We start from the raw sequence: 18144 nt of genomic DNA, 5'->3' as shown, positions 1-18144 counted from the left end.
TCTAACTACTCTCCTCTTCTCTATTTTCCTCTTCGTCGTGCCTCCGCTAATTTCTATCCCTTCTCTTCCCCGGTCCGCTGCCTCTTTCTCCCTTTTTTTCTGCTGTGTTAGTAGCATCGAGAGAAATAGAGACCAAGGAGACTTGGATGTGTACGGCCGGGCTAGACGACGCTTTCTTCTACTCGACGGTCGAATTCCTGGACCCGAGTGCCATCCCCACCGGATGGGGCTGACTTTTTCGAGGACACGTTCACGGGTACCGGACCCTTCGCGGAAGGGGTTAATCGCGTTCCACGATGGCCAGCGATTATTGGACCGTTCGGACGCCGTTTGGGAACGTAAACACCGGGGTTGGTTCTGCGAGTAATTTGCTGCGTGGGATGGTTGCGAGAGGGCTGACTTTTCATCGTGGATGGGACGGTTGGTCAAAGTTTTCTTGCGAAGAGTGCAGAGTGATTTCGTAAAGAGAATCTCCTTAAAGGGTAATTTCGTAAAGAGTAACTCGATAAAACTTCTGAATGGTTGAAATTAATTGGCAATTTATACTAATCAAAGAGAATTTTATTTGACCGCGAGAAGTATGAAGAACGTATTATATAAACTGCAGCAGACAATAATTTTGCTTTATTGTAACTTGATAAAGAGATCTTTATGCACATAAAAATTTTGAGGAATAATTTTTCAATGATTGAATAGTTCAATTAATTGGCTATTGGTACTGGCAAAGAAGATCTTTATTCAATTGCGATAAGTTTAAAGAATTTATTAGATTGCACCAAAAAATTATTTTTTTATTGCAATTTGATAAAGAGATCTCTGAAATCAAGATTTTATTTATTTCTTTTGTCTGATCTATTTCAAAATGGTCAAAATTAATTGGTAATTTATACAAATCATGGAAATTTTGCGCAGAATGGAGGATTTATTAAACTACGAGCTACAATTACAATGTTCAACAGAGTCGTAAAATTTTATTTGCTTTCAACTCGGTGCTTTAAAATGAATCTTCAAGGGTGGATAAAGAATCGTGTCACACACAAGTGTCGGCCGCGGCACCCACGGCGTTAATAATTAGCGTTTAATGTCTGTTAATAAGGGGTAGCTCCGAGGCCGCGTTCCAGGGGTTTGCGAAAGAGGGTGGGATATCGACACGAGGCAAGACTCGACGCGTTCAACTTTTATATCGCGATGTTCCGAGGCCTCGAAAGGCTTAATTCCGGCGGAATGAGAAATTGTCCCGTGCCACGCGAGTCTGAAAGACGGACGACTTAAAAATTCCTCTTAATTGCCCTTTTAATCGCAGAAAATTCGACGAAACTTTCGGCCGAATTGCTTCGTTTTCTGTTCTCCAATAATCGAGGCGTCAGATATCAGCAAATTCGTTCGATATCTACACTTCGAAGTGTCTAGTGTAGAAAAAAGATGGCGGAATATCTTCTCCGAGACTAAAGAGGTCACCGGCAGACTGTCTCCCCCCGTGTCACACCGACTTCGAACTTCGTGGCTCGTTCTCCCTAATTATATTACAGACTTCGGACTACAAATCACCGTTTTCCTAGTTAGAGGATAGACCATCGACTGCGAATTCGCGTTTCCCGCCGCCGTGACGGACCGCGGACTACAAACGGCCGTTTTTGTAATGACGCCGGCGTCAACCTGGACTACGAATCGCGGTTTTCTTAGTTATGGGGTGAGTTTCCCAGAAAGTTACTCCTCTGTTCACGTATTCCGCGGAGTGCGCCGCGAAAACGACGCGCGGAATTCGCTAAACATTATTCGATCATCGAAAACGCTTGTTGCTGTAGCGTACCCACTTCGCATTAATTTCACATCTCATCTTTTACGATCTTCCGCGTTTCGTGCACTCCCCAGGATTTATACAGATCCTGCAAATTCTGTGAAGGATGTAAATGCAGCTATGAAAACATTGAAAAAACGTTATCAGTTTACAATATAATGGAGCAAAAAAAATATAAATATTATAAAAATAAAATATGTCTTCTGCAATGAAGACATCTTTGAAAATATCTCGAAAACTACGAATTTGTTTGCCACGATACTCTAAATCATTTTCCACGTAGAATGAACAAAGAAATCGATCTGTGCGATAAAAAAAGATGCATTTCCGTTTAAAAAGATGTTGCAACTGTTAATTGCACATGCACTGATGCACTTAAAAAGAAATCTAAGGACCTACAGACATAGTGTTGTTCGAGCCATTTACCTTCCCCCTCGGAATTTTTCGTAAATGCATTAATAACGGAGTTATGACCTGATACAATTTCGTAGACCATCCTGTACACATAAACGAATTAAATTAAATAATAAGTCGCCAGGGAGGCTAAACGTTATTACCTTCTTCTAGAACAAAGAACTGTAGTAGCAGAGCGAGACGTGATTCGCGCCGTTCGCAGATAATAAATCGTGACGAAGGTAGCCACCACCGCCGAAATCGGTGAAAAATGGGTCGAGGAAAGGGACGAGGGGGGATGGATCTTCAGACGGTAGATCGAGAAACAGACGATCGTATGTTCATCGACAGCCGGACCAGCGAACGTACGAAATGAATATTCGCGGATTTGCATGTCAGCTGTCCGGCGACACCCGGGACTTCCGGTTCGCGGGCTGGTAACGTGAAATGCGACAAAGCAGCGCTGGTCTGGCCGGGGTGGCGCACACATAGAGGATATCTGAGGCTCGAGAAAGTGGCCATTGAAACGATGATCGCGATCTCCGATGCACGAGGTCCGCTCGAATCGGTCCGCTTTCAGAGATCGCGATCAGAGAGGGAAAAGAGGAGGCGGGAAACGGGAGCGAGGAGGAGAAGCAGGAGGAAAAGAGGAGAAAAAGAGGAGGACATACAGGAGGAGGTGGAGGAGGAGGAGGAGGACTGTCGGCGACGACCGGCGCTCTCTCGGAACGTCCATTCCAATTTTCCGGGGCGCGCGTCGCATGTCAACGAGCCCGTTTCCTTTTTTTCCTTCCTTTTTCCCGTTTTTCCTTTTTATCTAAACACACGGCATAAAAGTGTATCGCGTCCGTTTCTTTTCGCTCTCTCTCTCTCTCCCTCTCTCCCTCCCTTTCATGCTCTCTCGCTCCCGCCTTCTCTTTCTTCCCGGCTCTTTCTGGAAAGCATCTGCGTACGTGGCCGGCGTGGACAACGACGAGAAAGCGGAGAGGACAAGCGTTACACACGCTCGACGCGCCGGCGACGTCCGCGATAACGAAGATCGATTCGCTCGTTTGCGTCGAGGAACGATAGCCGCGGCTCAATCTACCCGAAAGCAAAACATTTTCGGAATGAAACGCTGCGGGTCCGTTTCCGATCCCTCACCGACTCCTGTTTCACACTGTTACGCGAGCTTTTCAAGCTTACCGGACTCCCCCGTCACCATTTTTAGTTCCATCCTTGAATCCACTCAAAATTGAACAGACCAAAAATATTTGAGTAATACTCATCGATTGGTGGGTTGATACATTCATCGTTATCATTAGACTGCAGATCTGTGTGCAAAATTAAAATCATCTGTGTCAATTGCAAGACGTAGGAGCCAAGTGCGATCTTATTTCTCTCGTAAATAATTTCGATAATTTGTAATTAACGTATCAACGGTTTTAGTTTCTTTTAACTTATTCATTATTCTATGTTTCATCTATACATTTCTCCCATAACCGCATAAAATTCGCAGCCTAATTGTCATGCTTGGATCGTTAGGAGCTGCCATCCTTGAATCGATCCGGAGATATTTAAAATAGTGAATTGATAGGTCGTGAATGCACTTAGCAATTAATTGTATGCACTTACGATGCATCGACTTCTTATCTTGGATTCCTCTAAATATCGTTTTGGAAATATTTCCGAAATTCTTAAATAAATAGACTGTGAACATTCAAAAGAAAATCGGGAAGCTATTTGCTTTTTTAACTTCTCTATTTTTGGCAAAAAGAATTTTTCCATATTTCAGTAATGCACTGTAACAGTCACCAAAATATCGATGTTATTCACTTTTTTCAAATGGAAATGAAACTCAGTCTCTCTGTGGTCAATGCTTGGCACTTGCAATTAATACAGTCTCCCGATAAATATAAATTTTCTTTTTGGTATAGGAATGGGTTTAATTGTCAGCGATCTTGTATCAATCTTTATCAGGACGATAACGATAAGAATTGCAGCGTCGTTTAAATTTGCAAATGAAATCGTCAACCATGGCCAGCAGGCTCTCTCCCTTTCTCTTTTGGAATCTCCTTCTCTTTCTCCCTCTCTCTCGTACACACACTCTCTCTCTCTCTCTCTCTCGTCTCTACTTGCCACGCTCGCAATTCCATAAAGCCCCGTTTCTATGATGGCAGAGGGCTCGCCGGCCCTGCAGGGCTTCGTGCGACGCAGATTAAATGCACTTCATGTAAAATTCAACGCGACCCGCGGCAGCTTCGGGGATACTTTCATTTTTAAAAAAGTTCCATTAGCCGGCCGGAATTTTTATATCTCGCCGACGCGAACGGTCCTTGTCGAACACGTGATCCGATCTAGACTCGCATCTTCCTCTTGTCGCGTACAAAAATAACGAGAACCGAACGCAACCGCAAGAAACGAGAATTCCTTCCGTCTGAATTAACAAAAAGATTCAAGGGGTACGAATGTATTAATTTATAACTTCGGCCAAATCTATTGAAAACGAAACGTCAAGAGCTAACATTTCCAGAAACATATATTTAACAAATTTTCGAAGACATTTGTAAAAATATTTTTGGTGGTTGTGTTGCGGCTCGATTTTATTGTACTCGTTTACAACCCTTGCTAAGCCTATTGGAAAGGAGAGAAATCAGAAGTTGAGAAGCTGACATTTCCGAAAACATTTTCTTAAGAAACACTTGAAGATATTTGCAAAAATATTTCTGGAGATTCTATTGAATTAGCACGATTATTACATGAATTACTAATCATATTGAATACACTTATAATTCGACATTTGACATGACGTTTCCAAAGAGATTTATTAAAAAATTCTTGGAGATAATTTACGAAAATATTTTCGCGAATATCTTAAACTAATCCATTTGTCTATTTGTCCTGAGGAAAGAAAACAGAAATCGATCATTGCAAGCGTATACTTTACCAGAAAAAGCTAAACTCATCCTGTCAATTAAATCATAGCCACTTTCAGACACTTCGAATATACAGTAACAGGACTTATAATTAATGGAAAACAGAGTTCGAAGTGTGCTTTAGGAAAAAAGGTGCAGAGCGCATCCAGACATCGATTAAGAAAAAATCCTCGGCAAAAGCCGAGTCGGAGGGTTGCGGCCGAAAAAGAGCAAAAGACAGTGAAAAGCGGGGGGGCGGTGAAAGAGCATCGTCGGTGGTCGGCGATTTCCCCTAAACGCCGCGATATATCGATCCTGGAAGGAATCCTTTCACGGCAGAGCATCGGGTCCACTCTCTGGCGCGTTCGTCGGTCGTCCGTCGGTCGTCCGTCGGTCGGTCCGTTCTTTCGTCCGCTAAATACCGCAGCATCGCGAAATTAAAATATTGATCGAACAGCGTCGCGAGGGAGAATACGAATTGCGGTGGAGAGAAGAGAACACCCCCTTTCCTCCTCTTTTCTCCTCTTCCTCTCTTGCCTCCTCGGTCGCCCCCCTTTTCTGCATGTTTCCGGCGAACCGACGAGCCCCCTGCCGCGGGGGTGGTTAACGAAAAGAGAGCGAAAAAGAGAGAGAGAGAGAGAAAGAGAGAGAGATAGCAACGAATCGGCGAGGAGAGGAAAAAAAGATTGCGGTCCGGCCGAAAATTCGAATGTCAATGACTCGTCGAACCGAGCGCCAAACTTAGTTCGATATCGAAAGTTCGTCGACTTTTATTCACCTTGTACCGCGCGCACCGGCTTCTCTGCTTTTTCCTTTTTCCCTTTTTCCGGCCCGGCGATACCGTGCGGGATAATTTACGAGGGGGTGGAATTTGTCTGCGGGGTCGGCTCTACTCGAGGACCATGCCGGGTGCATTTTTTGCCGTCTGGTTAGTTTATTGTTTGTTAATCGGCCCAGGGATCCACGGCTCCCTCGATATCGGTGTTCATTAGCTCGTTACGATCTCCTACCCTTGTACGGTCGCGCAGTGCTCTGGAACGGGGTGATTTTTCACCAAAAATGAATTTCTCAGCTTTCATTTTTCATACAAATTTTCTCCGTACAGATTCTCACGATAAATATTGCTGGATACAAGGTACATCGTCTAACTGAGTACAGTCGTAATGCGAAAAAGAAAATGTATGGCTCGATTTAAAAAAAGACAACGTTGACCTTGAAATATCCTCCACCATTATATCAATGGAAAAGTTTTGAAAAAGCAACTAACGCATTCGAATGAAGATCGCCCTTTTTGCAACCAGTTCGAAACAATCGGATTGTAAGAAAAGACAATGCTGTCCTGGATTGCGTTCATGCAAAACGACTCGTCCGCTTTATAGGAACGGTTTCGCCATTAACAAAGGCCCAAAAAGGACGAAAGGTAGCTTCGCGGGAGAAATCGATATTCCCTTTGTCGGGAAATTCGGGTCCATCGGCTTGCCGAAAATGCAATTTTTCCGGAAAAATTGGAACCCATCGTGCCGACGTAAATTCCTCGCGCTATGGATCGGCTGCACGGAAACTATAAATTTCTTGAAACAAACTGGCCGAGGCTGGAATCGTTTCAAACGAAGGCGAATGAACCAGATCGAAAAGGGCTATGACGATATCAAATCAAATAGAAAGGACAATATAATGTTACAACATTTTTCTGCTAAATACTTATCCGGCAGAGTCAATATTGAAGAAAATAGTTTCTCTAGTATAACATTGGACAAAATTATTCTACGCTTTCGAAAAACAATTTAAATACAAGAATCTAGATTGAAGAAGATATTGTAATATATTTGTTCTAAACTTTCTTCCGGTAAAAATGATTTCAAATAAAATGGTTTCTTCAGTGAAACAAACATTGAACAAAATTATCTTGTGCTACCGAAAAATGATAATACACAAGAATAGAGATCGCAGAGAATATCGCAATATTTTTCACCCAAATATTGTTCGATGAAAACAATCTTAGACATTGAAAAAGAATCGAATACGAGCATGAAAATCACAGAAAACATCACAATAATTTTGTTACAAATATTGTCAATGAAACAAGAGAAACTTCTATGTGATAAATCTAATGTAAAAGAAACGGTTGTACATTGACGCGTGAAAATAGGAGAAAAATGAATTTTCTGGAATAGCCGACCAGAAGTTCCATCCAGTTACGGCGTCGCGATCCTGCAAATCTACGGGCGTAAGTAAATCACGATGGCGCGCGGTTCAAGTTCTCTCCGCGGAGCTACGAGGACCGTTTCAATATTTAAGGGTACGTAACCGCGTCGACAGGCGAGAGCAAACACTTTATTTAATTAAAGCGTAAATCGAGCGACGTCCGACGCTAAGACCGGAAGCCCGCGGCACTCTGGAACGCCGTGGAAACTTTTTCCGGGAGTTTTAATCGCGGGATAAGTCCGCGTCGGAGAAGTTACTCGCGGCCCGAAGTTTCGATTACACTCGACCGACTGTTTTCCCGACTTCCGTGGGATCCTGCGCGCGTCATTGTCTCCCTTTATCGTCACACTTTATTAACACTTTATCCACGGACCGACCCTTAATGGTCTTTTAACCCTGCTGCCGCATTTCCACCCATACAATCGAGAATTCCTACGGTAATGCAACTCGAGAACGACACAATTTCTTATTACATTTATCAGACCTGCGGACGACTCGTAATTAGCAGACTGCGGATCTTTATGCAAAATAAAATTTTCCAACACGTTTGTAAAAAATATAAATTGAATCAAAATATATTGTTTCTTTTAATCATTTTAAATAGGTCGAGAACAGTGTTGCAATATTATTAAGTTCTTCATATGTCTTTCACAATTTTACGCTATAACTACACATTTTTGCCATAAATGCGTAAAATCCGCAGTGTAGTAATTAGACTGCAGATTGCATGAATTTATGGCAAAAGTGGATGTAGATACGATTTGAAGCAATAAAGTGATTCGAAAAATTTAAGAACAGCAACTTATTACATTCATTTTGTTGGAACGATCGAAGAAAGAGCGTTCCTGTTTGGTTTTTGTTTATCATAATTTTCAAAGGCAGTTTTTATTTCGCGTAAAACTCCTCATTTCAGATTTATTTGTAGTAACGATCGTCACACTTTAATAACACTTTATACGACCGTGAAAAGAGTTTCGCGAGGATCGCTCAAGTTTCCCCGAGACAAGAGACCGAGGACTGCAGTCCGATTTTTCCAATTTTCCTCGAGGTTCGTTAATATTCCCCATCATACTCAGATTGTTCTATTAATACAGGACCGTCGTTATAGGACGTTTGAAAGCAACTGGCTTTCTGAACTGAGCGATAGCGCGTCACGAGGACGCTTCGCGCCCGAAATAGTCCCAAACCTCATTAGTTTCATTCGGAACTTATGAAATTAGCGGCACACCTACGACCGCCATGCTTCCGTGCAACCTTCCGACGTTTCTGTTCCGTCGACCGACGAAAGTTTTATCGGCGAACGTCTATCGTTGCTCGTAAAATGGTGTTCAGCGAATTCTATTCGACCTCAGAGACTGCGATTTTACTCGACGATATGAAAATGCATGAAAAAAAAAGCCGCGCGACGATTTCCAACGAAACGGTGTAACTGTGATCGACGGAGAATGCGAATGGCATCGCACTCGCTCGATCCTTGCAGACCGAGATTACTTTCCCGCCAAGAAAATACATCGTTTGGCAGTGTCACTCACCTGGAGTTCCTCCTTGCACTGACGTTCCTCTTCGAGACTCATCCGCTTCTCGTGCTTCTTGTAGTAACGCCTCTTGGCGGCTTGTAGGTTGAACCACGTGTACGAGAAAGACTTCACGAATGGTAGGAGGGCCTCAATGAATGGATGGAACTCATCCTGCGTGCACAAACAAACGACGAACCGGTTAATAAATTTCCGACATTCCTGGCAATTGAAAGTCACTGTCCGTTCATTCGCAGAAAAAGGGGATGCGGAACGCATTAGGCAAACGGCTTCGTTAACTTTCGCACGCTTTCATACTGTTCAAGTATACAACTGTTTTCGACTATGCTCTAATATCGATGTTTATGACCGTTCATTATACTGCGGACTTTTATGCGAAATAAAATATACATACACACATTTAATTCTTCCTTTAATGATCCGAACGAGATTAAAATAGCACAATGATACTCCGAAAATAATTTTAATTCGCCCAATCTTTTGTGGATCTTTACAGCTCACTACTCACAGTTCACTACTTTACAATCTAATTCTTCTACCTTTTTCTATTAATTTTTATTTTATTTTTCTTCTAACAGTAAACTCTCCCACCGATCATATTTTTCTGTATTATACTTTTGTGTGTTTTCAACATTTTTTCTTATTTTGTATTATATATAAAATCCCATTTTTAATTTCTTCTTCTATAACAAAGGATATCTTTTACCCATACACATAAATAAATAAAATTAAAATTAAGTCTTTTTATACAAAGCTCCATTTTTACACATGATTTTACAAGAATTAAAATTAGAGGCGCGTTACTCGCAGCTGACGCGAAGTGGTTCTCAAAATCCGGAAATACAACCGCGTAAAACGATCGAAAACAATCAAGTTTCTCTAGGGAAGAGGTCTGTAGGCCGGTCTAAGTTCGCATAAAACGCTTTTAATAATTCCGATGCCGGTCGTTTTCCCCGCGATTGTTCCGCCCGGTCGGGATTCCGTTCTAAAATCCGAGGGATTTTCTACGCGACGGATCAAACGGTCGGAGATCTCGTTTCGCCGAAGGACGACGATTTCCCGACAACGCCAGAAAGAAGAGGGTCGCGGAAGGAAGCTCGTCCTTATCGTAGCTTTCGTTCTCTTCCGGGATCGAAAGGTCGATGAATCTCCGTTTCCGGTCGGCGGGACGACCAACGAAAGAGGGACGAGAGTACAAGACGAACGAGAGAGCACGTAGAAGAAGAAGAAGAAGAGGAAAAAGAAGACGAAGAAGGAGAAGAAGAAGAAGTGGAAGAACCGAATGAAAAAGAAACGGAGGAGACCAGATAGAGAGAAAAAGGCAGAGGTTCTTCCGCCGTTCGCCGATTGTAGGTCGAGGATCGAGCTATTCCACGATCGCCGCGGGAGAATAGATCCGCCGAGCCTTTGTCAGGCAAATGCGGGTGGCCGTGGAGGCAGAACCCCCGTCACGCTCCTCGGTGGGGGATGTAAACATCATTTTACGGGGGATCAATTTTCGGCCGACTTCTCTATGGAGCACTCTCGCATGAAAATCAGCCCCGGTTGCGGAATATTCATCGTTGGAACAATAACGTACGTGCACTCTCATCCCTCCCCTCGGACCACCCCCTCAGCCACCCGTAGCACCCACTCCGCAGAGCGGAACGACGGGGCTGGAACCATCGAGTTGTAACGATGTGCTTGATCGACGGGTTCGAGTGGACGAATGCCGGCTAATGGCGCGTGATGGATGCTCGCCCGAGAGTCCGGGAGCCGAGGAAAATGTCGCGGGGGTGGGAACAACGTCACTGTGCCACCCGTTCGCACCCTCGTCACGGTGCCGCGTAAATAAACGTTGGTGTTCCTTTTTGAAAACCTGTCGGATCCCGAGAACCCGAGCCGCTCTGCTGGTTTTCGACGAACCACGATGTTTAACTCCGGGGGTGGTTAAGGGATTCTACCGTTCTCTGTGGTCCTTGGCTGGTTACGGACCACTTGCGCTCTCGAATTAATTATTTACTCACTGTCAAATGGTCTTTATATACTCTATATGTTAAAAGAGCATCGTAAGACGTCTATTCGATCTCCAGCAATTTTATCTACTACCCTTAAACACCCGGAAATTTAGTATTTTTATCGAGGGGATCAGAAGACACCGCCGAAATTGAAATTTAAAATAACTTTCTACGTTTAATTACTTTTCCCTGATTATTATTATTATTTATTATCCCCTTGCACTCGAAGTCATTTTAACTGTAAATCTAAATTAATTTTTCTGACTTACGGTATTTCCATTTTATATGACAAAGTGCATTCCATGTATATGTAATTTAGTCTTGCAACTCATACAACAATTATGTTGGAACGTGATGTAACAATTTTAATGGTGCCTCATAGTCACCACTCGAGTGCAAAGGGTTAATTAATCGGGCAAAACACCCTTTAGATTATAGAATATAATATATAGAGTGATTTAATTCGAAAATACGTAGTGTAAACTGCGTCGAGAGATTTGAGAATTTCAGAAAAAATTCTTGTTGTTGCTGTAGGAGTTATATGATAATTCTGATTGTAAAGCGACTGTAAAATTAATTTGGTAAAAATAGATATACACCAAAGATCAGCAAAAATAGTGTTAAACGCTTACGAGATCGAGTTACTTTGCCGGTTTTCGACGGAAGTCGGAGTCTAGTTTCGGGGGTAGCTTGCAAATTAACAGGTTAAAATAAAACGTGACGAACACTAAAGAAATCTGTGTTGCTTTATAAAAATTAGAATACTGAATTTATCTTGGCATCTTGCTATTTTGTAATGTGTATTTGAATGAAGGAATTTATTCAATCATTTGCTACGAGAGGCTCATTAGGATCTCAACAATTTTTAAATAATTGTCGTGCATCTGACTGATTACCAGACTGCGGATCTTCATGCAAAATAAAAATTGTCTTCATTAATTGCATGATGTAGGAACTACACAGATATTTATTCCTTTCCTTAATAGTTTTAGCGGGTTGACAGCAATGCAATAATGTTTTGAAATTCTCCAAACGATTTTGCTGTTTCGCACTCGATCTATTCGTTTTTGTTATAAATACATAAAATCCGCAATCTAGTGATTATTGGAGCATTCCACTAACTACAGTGGTTAAAAGTTCTCCAAAAAAAATAATCACGCTGTTCTTCAGAAATTCTACCAGAAGAAGATCACAGCCTAACCTCCGCCAATCTTCACCACCACCCTAAAAACCAGAAGCATTCAGCCGTTTGGAAAATGTTGTAAAATCGTGTCCCAACTATATCGCACTCGCAAAAACAATCCCGTACACCAAGAGCGAAGCGCCTGTCCCGTTAATGGCAATTCAAGCAACAAGAGGGAGCCGGGGGAGGAGGAGAAGGCGAAGAACAGGAAGGGCGGCCAGTGAACAAGCGTGAAAGGACACGCACCATCGAGTATTCGCAAGCACTGCGGCTGCTGTGGCACACTACCGTCTGTCTGTCCCTCCTGCCGTCCGGCTGTCAGAAGCACCGATTCTCGCAGTAACAACCGTCAGGGTCGCAATACTCCTCCGCCACCCTGTCGCAGATTGATCGTGGCCTCATCTGCACCAACGCTCCGCGTCCCTCTTCCCGGCCCCTTTTTCGTCTCGATTAGGCGAAAACCGACCGGCAGCCGGTCTCCGAAACCTCCTCCGAACTATCTCCGCCGGAATCCTCCTCTTTGTCCACCCTCTCCCGAGATCCGAGTTAAGGTCCGCCGTAGCTCCTCTCCGGTCCAATTGATTATCCTTCTTCGAGAGTTCTGTCTCCTCCGGTCTTATTAGTCTTCCGGAGCGTTGGGCCCTCCTGTCTTCCTACCTTAGCTCTTCCTCTGGTCTTATCGCGTCGTTCTCGAGGTGTTTCCAGGTGGCTACTAATCCTCTGATGTTCCGTCGACGCGTACCAGCTCTGTTTCCCGAGAAAACGACCTCGTCTCTAAGGTCCGAACACTGAACTCGGTCTCGCGAATCGCCCGACACGTGGACGCCCGATCGCGGCCCCGCGATTGTTTTATTTTCGGGTTGAAAAATTAGGGGAGGTATTCGCGGAGCTAAGAGCGTCCCGCTTTGTCACCAGGGATTCGCTCGGACACACTAACACGAGAGCAGGACGCGCGTTCCCTGCCGGCGGTCGCGGCGTGCGTCTATACGACACGTTATTTTCGGACGCGAACGAAAATCAAAGGCGTTAAGGAGTCGCGCGCGGTGACGCCGCGGACGTCGTCATCGCGGATAACACCGTGGAAAGAGACGTCCAGCAACGTCCCGTGGCCATTTTATCGCGAGCGGATGGGTTCACGGATCGGTGAACAACATGGAGAAAAATCAGTCTGCACGAGTGTAGTGAGATTTTGGTAATTTCGGTGGCGACACTGTGAGATCGGTATCACGAATTTCTAGAACAAAATGGCGTCACGTGGCGTTTGGTGGATCACGTGGCCGTCAGCAAGATGTTCATGGAGCAATGCGCATAGTCGCTGGCTGTTTCGGAAGAACGATCGCTTCCCTCGGCTTTCCGATCATTCCGAAAATATTTCTAGGCCGTTCGGCCTTCGAACGATTGCTCGATTAATCGATCGACCGAACTGCCAAGCATCTCGGGCAAGAATCCGCGTCCGCTGTTTCGAAGCTTTCCCGAGGCAACGTGTTTTCGATGCAACCGTGAACGCGAGGCGTCATCGCGACAACATTCTATTTGCAACCGGGGCCTCGCTGCCGCGAGATTCGACGACAGTGTGCAGCATCAACAAAACGAATTTAGTATCCGCGCCGGAGAAAGAGAATTCCCGGAGACAATCCGCGTCGTTCCGGCGGCCGCCTTGCTCGCTGAACAACGTTTCTGGGAAATTTCTCGCGATATCGGGCTCGAAAACAATCCGCGATTCGTCTGTTAAACGTCCGTTCAACCGACGAGATGTTCTCTTGAATCTTCAACGAGGAATCATTCTGTTGGCATTCAACGATCATAGCTCTCCTTGGTGCCCAGAGGCATCGTCACTCCACGACCGTTATATTGTGTGCGTTGAGATTTTTGTTTCAGTTGTTTGGGTTAAACAGCGCGATCTAGGCAGTCCGTCGCAATTATATAAACGGATTTAAAAGGACACTATATGGCACGTGTACATACTTCGGATAAAATATATATCATTATTTAACTGGATACGCGGTATTGCTTATTTGCTTTTTTCCATCACATTCGACTGCGAATTTTATGCGACAGCGATAACTAGCCGAAATATCAGAGCTTCTCTCAATTCGAACATTTCTGGCGAAACAATTCGATTCGAACGAATCGAAAGAGATCGATCGAGGATCCTCGACGATCGACGATCGTAGATCGTAAGTCAATGGACTCGAGGAAGGTTCCTACATCCGTCGTCGTCGTCGTCGTCTGTTGTCACCAAGAGCCGAAAACGGAGCCAAAAACACAAAGGTCTGGCCGCGGAGGACGAGCGCACGTGTCGCGCGGAACTTCTATTTGCAAGTCGGACTTGGTGCGTAGTTGTCAGCAATAAATCGGCGCGGTTCTGCGCGGCGCGCATATTTATCACAGCGGAGATATTACGCGACGATCTCTGCTCGGAAGATCGGAAGAAGAATCGCACTTGCCGAAACAACAATCGAAATCCACAAATTCCGGCAACGCGATCGAACCGAACCCCTAAATCACCTAGAAGCTACATCGCCTAGAAGTCATTCCATCATCCGGATGATCCATAGTGAACAAACACTCTTGGCAAAATGGCCACGGGATCCACGCGACCGTGATCCTCTTAAATCTTCCGTACGAGTGAATTCCGAAGCGACGAGAACTTCGACGGATCGATCAAAAACCCGGAAGGTGAATCGATCTTCGAAAAGGGTGTTCACCGGCCACGATCGAGCGTCCATCTGCAAACAGGATGATCGAGGACGATCGGGAACCGATCGAGTCCGATCGATCTTCCCACCGAGCCTCCGAGCTACTTACTAAACGGGATCTAGACGCGTCCAAACGATTTTCTGGTTTCGGGAGGAGCGAGATCGCGGCAGGATCGATATCGCGGGATCGACGGCGGTCCGTCGATCAGCTGATCCTTCGCAGGAGCGGCGATCCGAGCTGCGCTAGTCCCGGGATCCGACTAGCTCGCGGTTTCTCCACTGATTCGATCGTCCGGATTCACAGGGGCGAGTTGATCGCGGGGCCTCGACACTGATCCACTCGATCCAAGGATCTGGTAGGCTGCCAATGGGTTCACTCGATCGGTTCACGGCGATCGAGCGCGCACTGTGTGTACCGTTGCTTTTGCCTCGATAGTGCCCCGTTACTCCTCGATCCTTCACCTTTCGGGGAAAACTCGAGCGCGGAAAACGTTCCACGCGGAAATACCGGACGGTCGGACGCGGCCGAAGGGCGCTGGATCTACGTAGGATCTACGCAGATTCTACGCAGGATCAACGAGGCTACTCGAGGCGAGGATTTAGGCGACGCGCGCGATCCACAATAGAACCGTTTCGGGGGCGGTTGGAGCGAGAGATGATCGAGAAACGAGGCTCGGATCGACGCGAGACATAAAACCCGCGAGGCAGGACCGTCGACGCCGGAACGACGGGCTCGACGTCGGTCGTCGCGACGACACTGAGACGCCGGTCGTCGAGACGCGCGTATCTAGACGCGCGCCGAAGGCACCGCGCGGCGCGGCGCGGCGCGGCGTGGCGGCCAGGTACGGCACCCCAAACAGTTATTAATAGCCTCTGTCCTAGCTTACTAGATTTGCCCTCGAACCAACGCAACTTCTCCACCCCTCCCGCCCATCTTCCTCCTCTTCCTCCTCCTCCTCATCCTCCTTCTCCTCATCCTCTTCCTCCTCGCCCCCTCCTCGGCCAGCGAGCTGCTACGATACTCCCCTACGGTTCTCCTCGCGCGAATGATTCCCTCTCTGCAAGCTCAACCCCTTCTACCGACTCACGACAGAACACTAATCATTCTACAGTGCGTGTCACAATCGCAGCCACTAGGAATTTTAATCCTGGTATAGTGGGACTTCAAACGATTTGCAATCGAAGCTACAAAGTTTGAATTTTTGACCAGGTTCAATAAGATCAACGATTGTTTCAGAGACAGCGAGACATGATTCTGTCTCTGCAAGCTCAACCACCTCCTGCGAATACTCTCGACGACGCTAATAATTCTGTAACACCATAACAGTAGGTTTACGGAAACCGTCGAAATGACGGGTCACTAATTAGTTTCATTTACGATTATTCAGATTAACGATAACACTCGTTAAGGATCGGAATAACTAAAGCTAGACTAACTAAAGCTAGATATTTGGAAAATCGAAATTACTTTTGCAACAAGCCAATGAAACAGCAATTTTTAGTGCTCCGTAAAAGTAGCGTTAAAGAGAGGGGATGGAAGCAGGCAATAAAGAAGCATTGTAACCGGAAGTCAGTCAACGTTGAAACACTCGACCTAAATAAATAAGAAGGAAAAAAGAAGAAAAAGAAGCAGGAAAAGGTGAAGAAAAATCAACGATGATCGAAAAGACACTGGAGCCTCATTCAACCCAATTAATTGCAATGAGACGAGCGTTTAAAATGATTTCCCGCGGCATCGTTTTCGGTCTCGAAATTGCACTTTTGGTAGGATGGATTTTTGTTGCCCGCCCTTTTTTACTCCCTTGCCCGTTTCTTCTTTTTTCGGTTTGCGTTTGAAACGCACCGGACCCTTCCCGCCGCGACGCTCTCCGAGCCTGGTCGATGAATGCGGTTCACCCTTTTTGCGGTTTGGAATTTGTATTTCGGTTGTTGCGGGACCGTGGTCTTTTTCTTCTGGCGCACCGTGATGGTTTCGGGATGACGGTGGTGGTTTCCATGGGGGTTTGTACGAAATGGAACTCCCTTGCATTCGAATTCGAAAGTATTCGATGAGTTTCTGAAGGGGATGATGGAACCTTTTTGTCGTACCTTCGATTATTTCGATTATTTGGATTGTTCGGTACTCGTTTATGATAGTTATTCATCAGAGCAGTGGTCGAGAAAATTAGAATAACTTGTTTATCATTTAACCGTAATCCGGGAACCGTAGAAAAATCGAAGGAAGAATTTCATTGTGCTTATCGCTAGTTTTACGGAACACTAAAAACAGCTGCTTTATATTACTTCGCAAAAGTGACAATAAGACATTTATTTCGAACGAGTGCTATTATAATATTTGCCGCAATCGTAAATGAAACAATTTACGAATTTATTTAAGCGGGTTTAATTAGACATTTTAACGGGTTCCGTAAACCTAGTGTTAATACTTGCAATAACATCCGGAATAAAGTACACTATTTTGTCTTTTCGCGTATTAGGTTGTCAAATAAATGCGTCTGGTACGTTTAACGTCTCTAGAAAATAAAAACGTCTTTAACAGAACCAGACGAATTTACGTTACAAACCGACGTTAAGTGTGAAAAAATGCTTAACAGGCACGGGCATGGGGAAAGCTCGAATTCGAAAGTCGGAAAATCGAAATGTCCGAGAAACGAGAAGGCGGGGAGGATTCGTGACATTTTCAGTCGGCCGTCGAACGGTAAAATTTACGCTGCGACACTTCTCGATGGTAGCTAACCGGGGAGTCTCCCAGGGGACGATCAGCAAATTGCGCGAAACTCGACGAAGAAGGCCGGCCGCACGATTGATTCTTGCCACGTTTTAATTCCCCGCGGAGGCCGGGCTGTCCTGCCGGCCGCGTTCCGCGTCAATAAACCCGCGGGAAAAAAAAACAATGGAACCGACTTTTCGAAACGCTAAAAATAGGCTTGCACCGTGAATCGACGGCACCTGAAAAACATCGCTAAACCGCCTGCCAATTGTTCGGAATCAATCGATCGCCATCGTTTTCCACAATATAATATCTAAAAAAAATTGCTTCGACGTTTCTACACGGAAAAAGAACAAAATGAAAAGCCCGGACCAATTCGTTTCGCTAACACAGCTGAAAAACATGCGAGCGTTTGAACTCGAAAGACGAGTCGAAAGATGGTCAGCATGTTTCGGAACTTTTTAATATAATTCGGAAGAATGTTTACGTCGCCGAGTTTATTCTTGTTTAGTACGATTCGCGAACATTTCTCGTTTTCGTGTTCTTTTTGTGCGCATTCTTGAAATATCTTGGACCAAATGAGATTCTTGAATTCTGGAATCGAGACAGCTTCGAGCATAAAGACTTACGTTCAATTTTTCATTTATGAAACTACTTTTATCCGATGTTGTAGAATACAACCAAAAAATAGCTAAAGATATAACCAAATTGATTGCAAAGTCGACGGAAA

The 18144-nt window shown here is 44.8% G+C and overlaps 1 protein-coding gene across 9 annotated transcripts in view; it reads right to left on the bottom strand.

Moving 5' to 3' along the window:
- Nucleotides 1-18144, bottom strand: part of NfI (Nuclear factor I) — a 109861-nt gene that overhangs the window by 83935 nt on the left and 7782 nt on the right. For 6 of the 9 annotated variants that reach the window (XM_033478735.2, XM_033478740.2, XM_033478741.2 and 3 more), the window contains exon 2: nucleotides 8823-8978. In XM_033478735.2, coding sequence (XP_033334626.1) covers nucleotides 8823-8978 — 156 coding nt within the window. Of the gene's footprint in view, nucleotides 1-8822; nucleotides 8979-12251; nucleotides 12794-14813; nucleotides 15528-18144 lie in introns of those variants that run through there. The other 3 variants (XM_033478739.2, XM_033478738.2, XM_033478737.2) reach the window with 3 other exon arrangements.

The sequence above is a fragment of the Megalopta genalis genome, chromosome 2, assembly GCF_051020955.1.
Source record: "Megalopta genalis isolate 19385.01 chromosome 2, iyMegGena1_principal, whole genome shotgun sequence".
Lineage (NCBI taxonomy): Eukaryota > Metazoa > Arthropoda > Insecta > Hymenoptera > Halictidae > Megalopta > Megalopta genalis.
The sequence above is the reverse complement of the archived record's forward strand: the minus strand, read 5'-3'. Positions and strand labels throughout refer to the sequence as shown.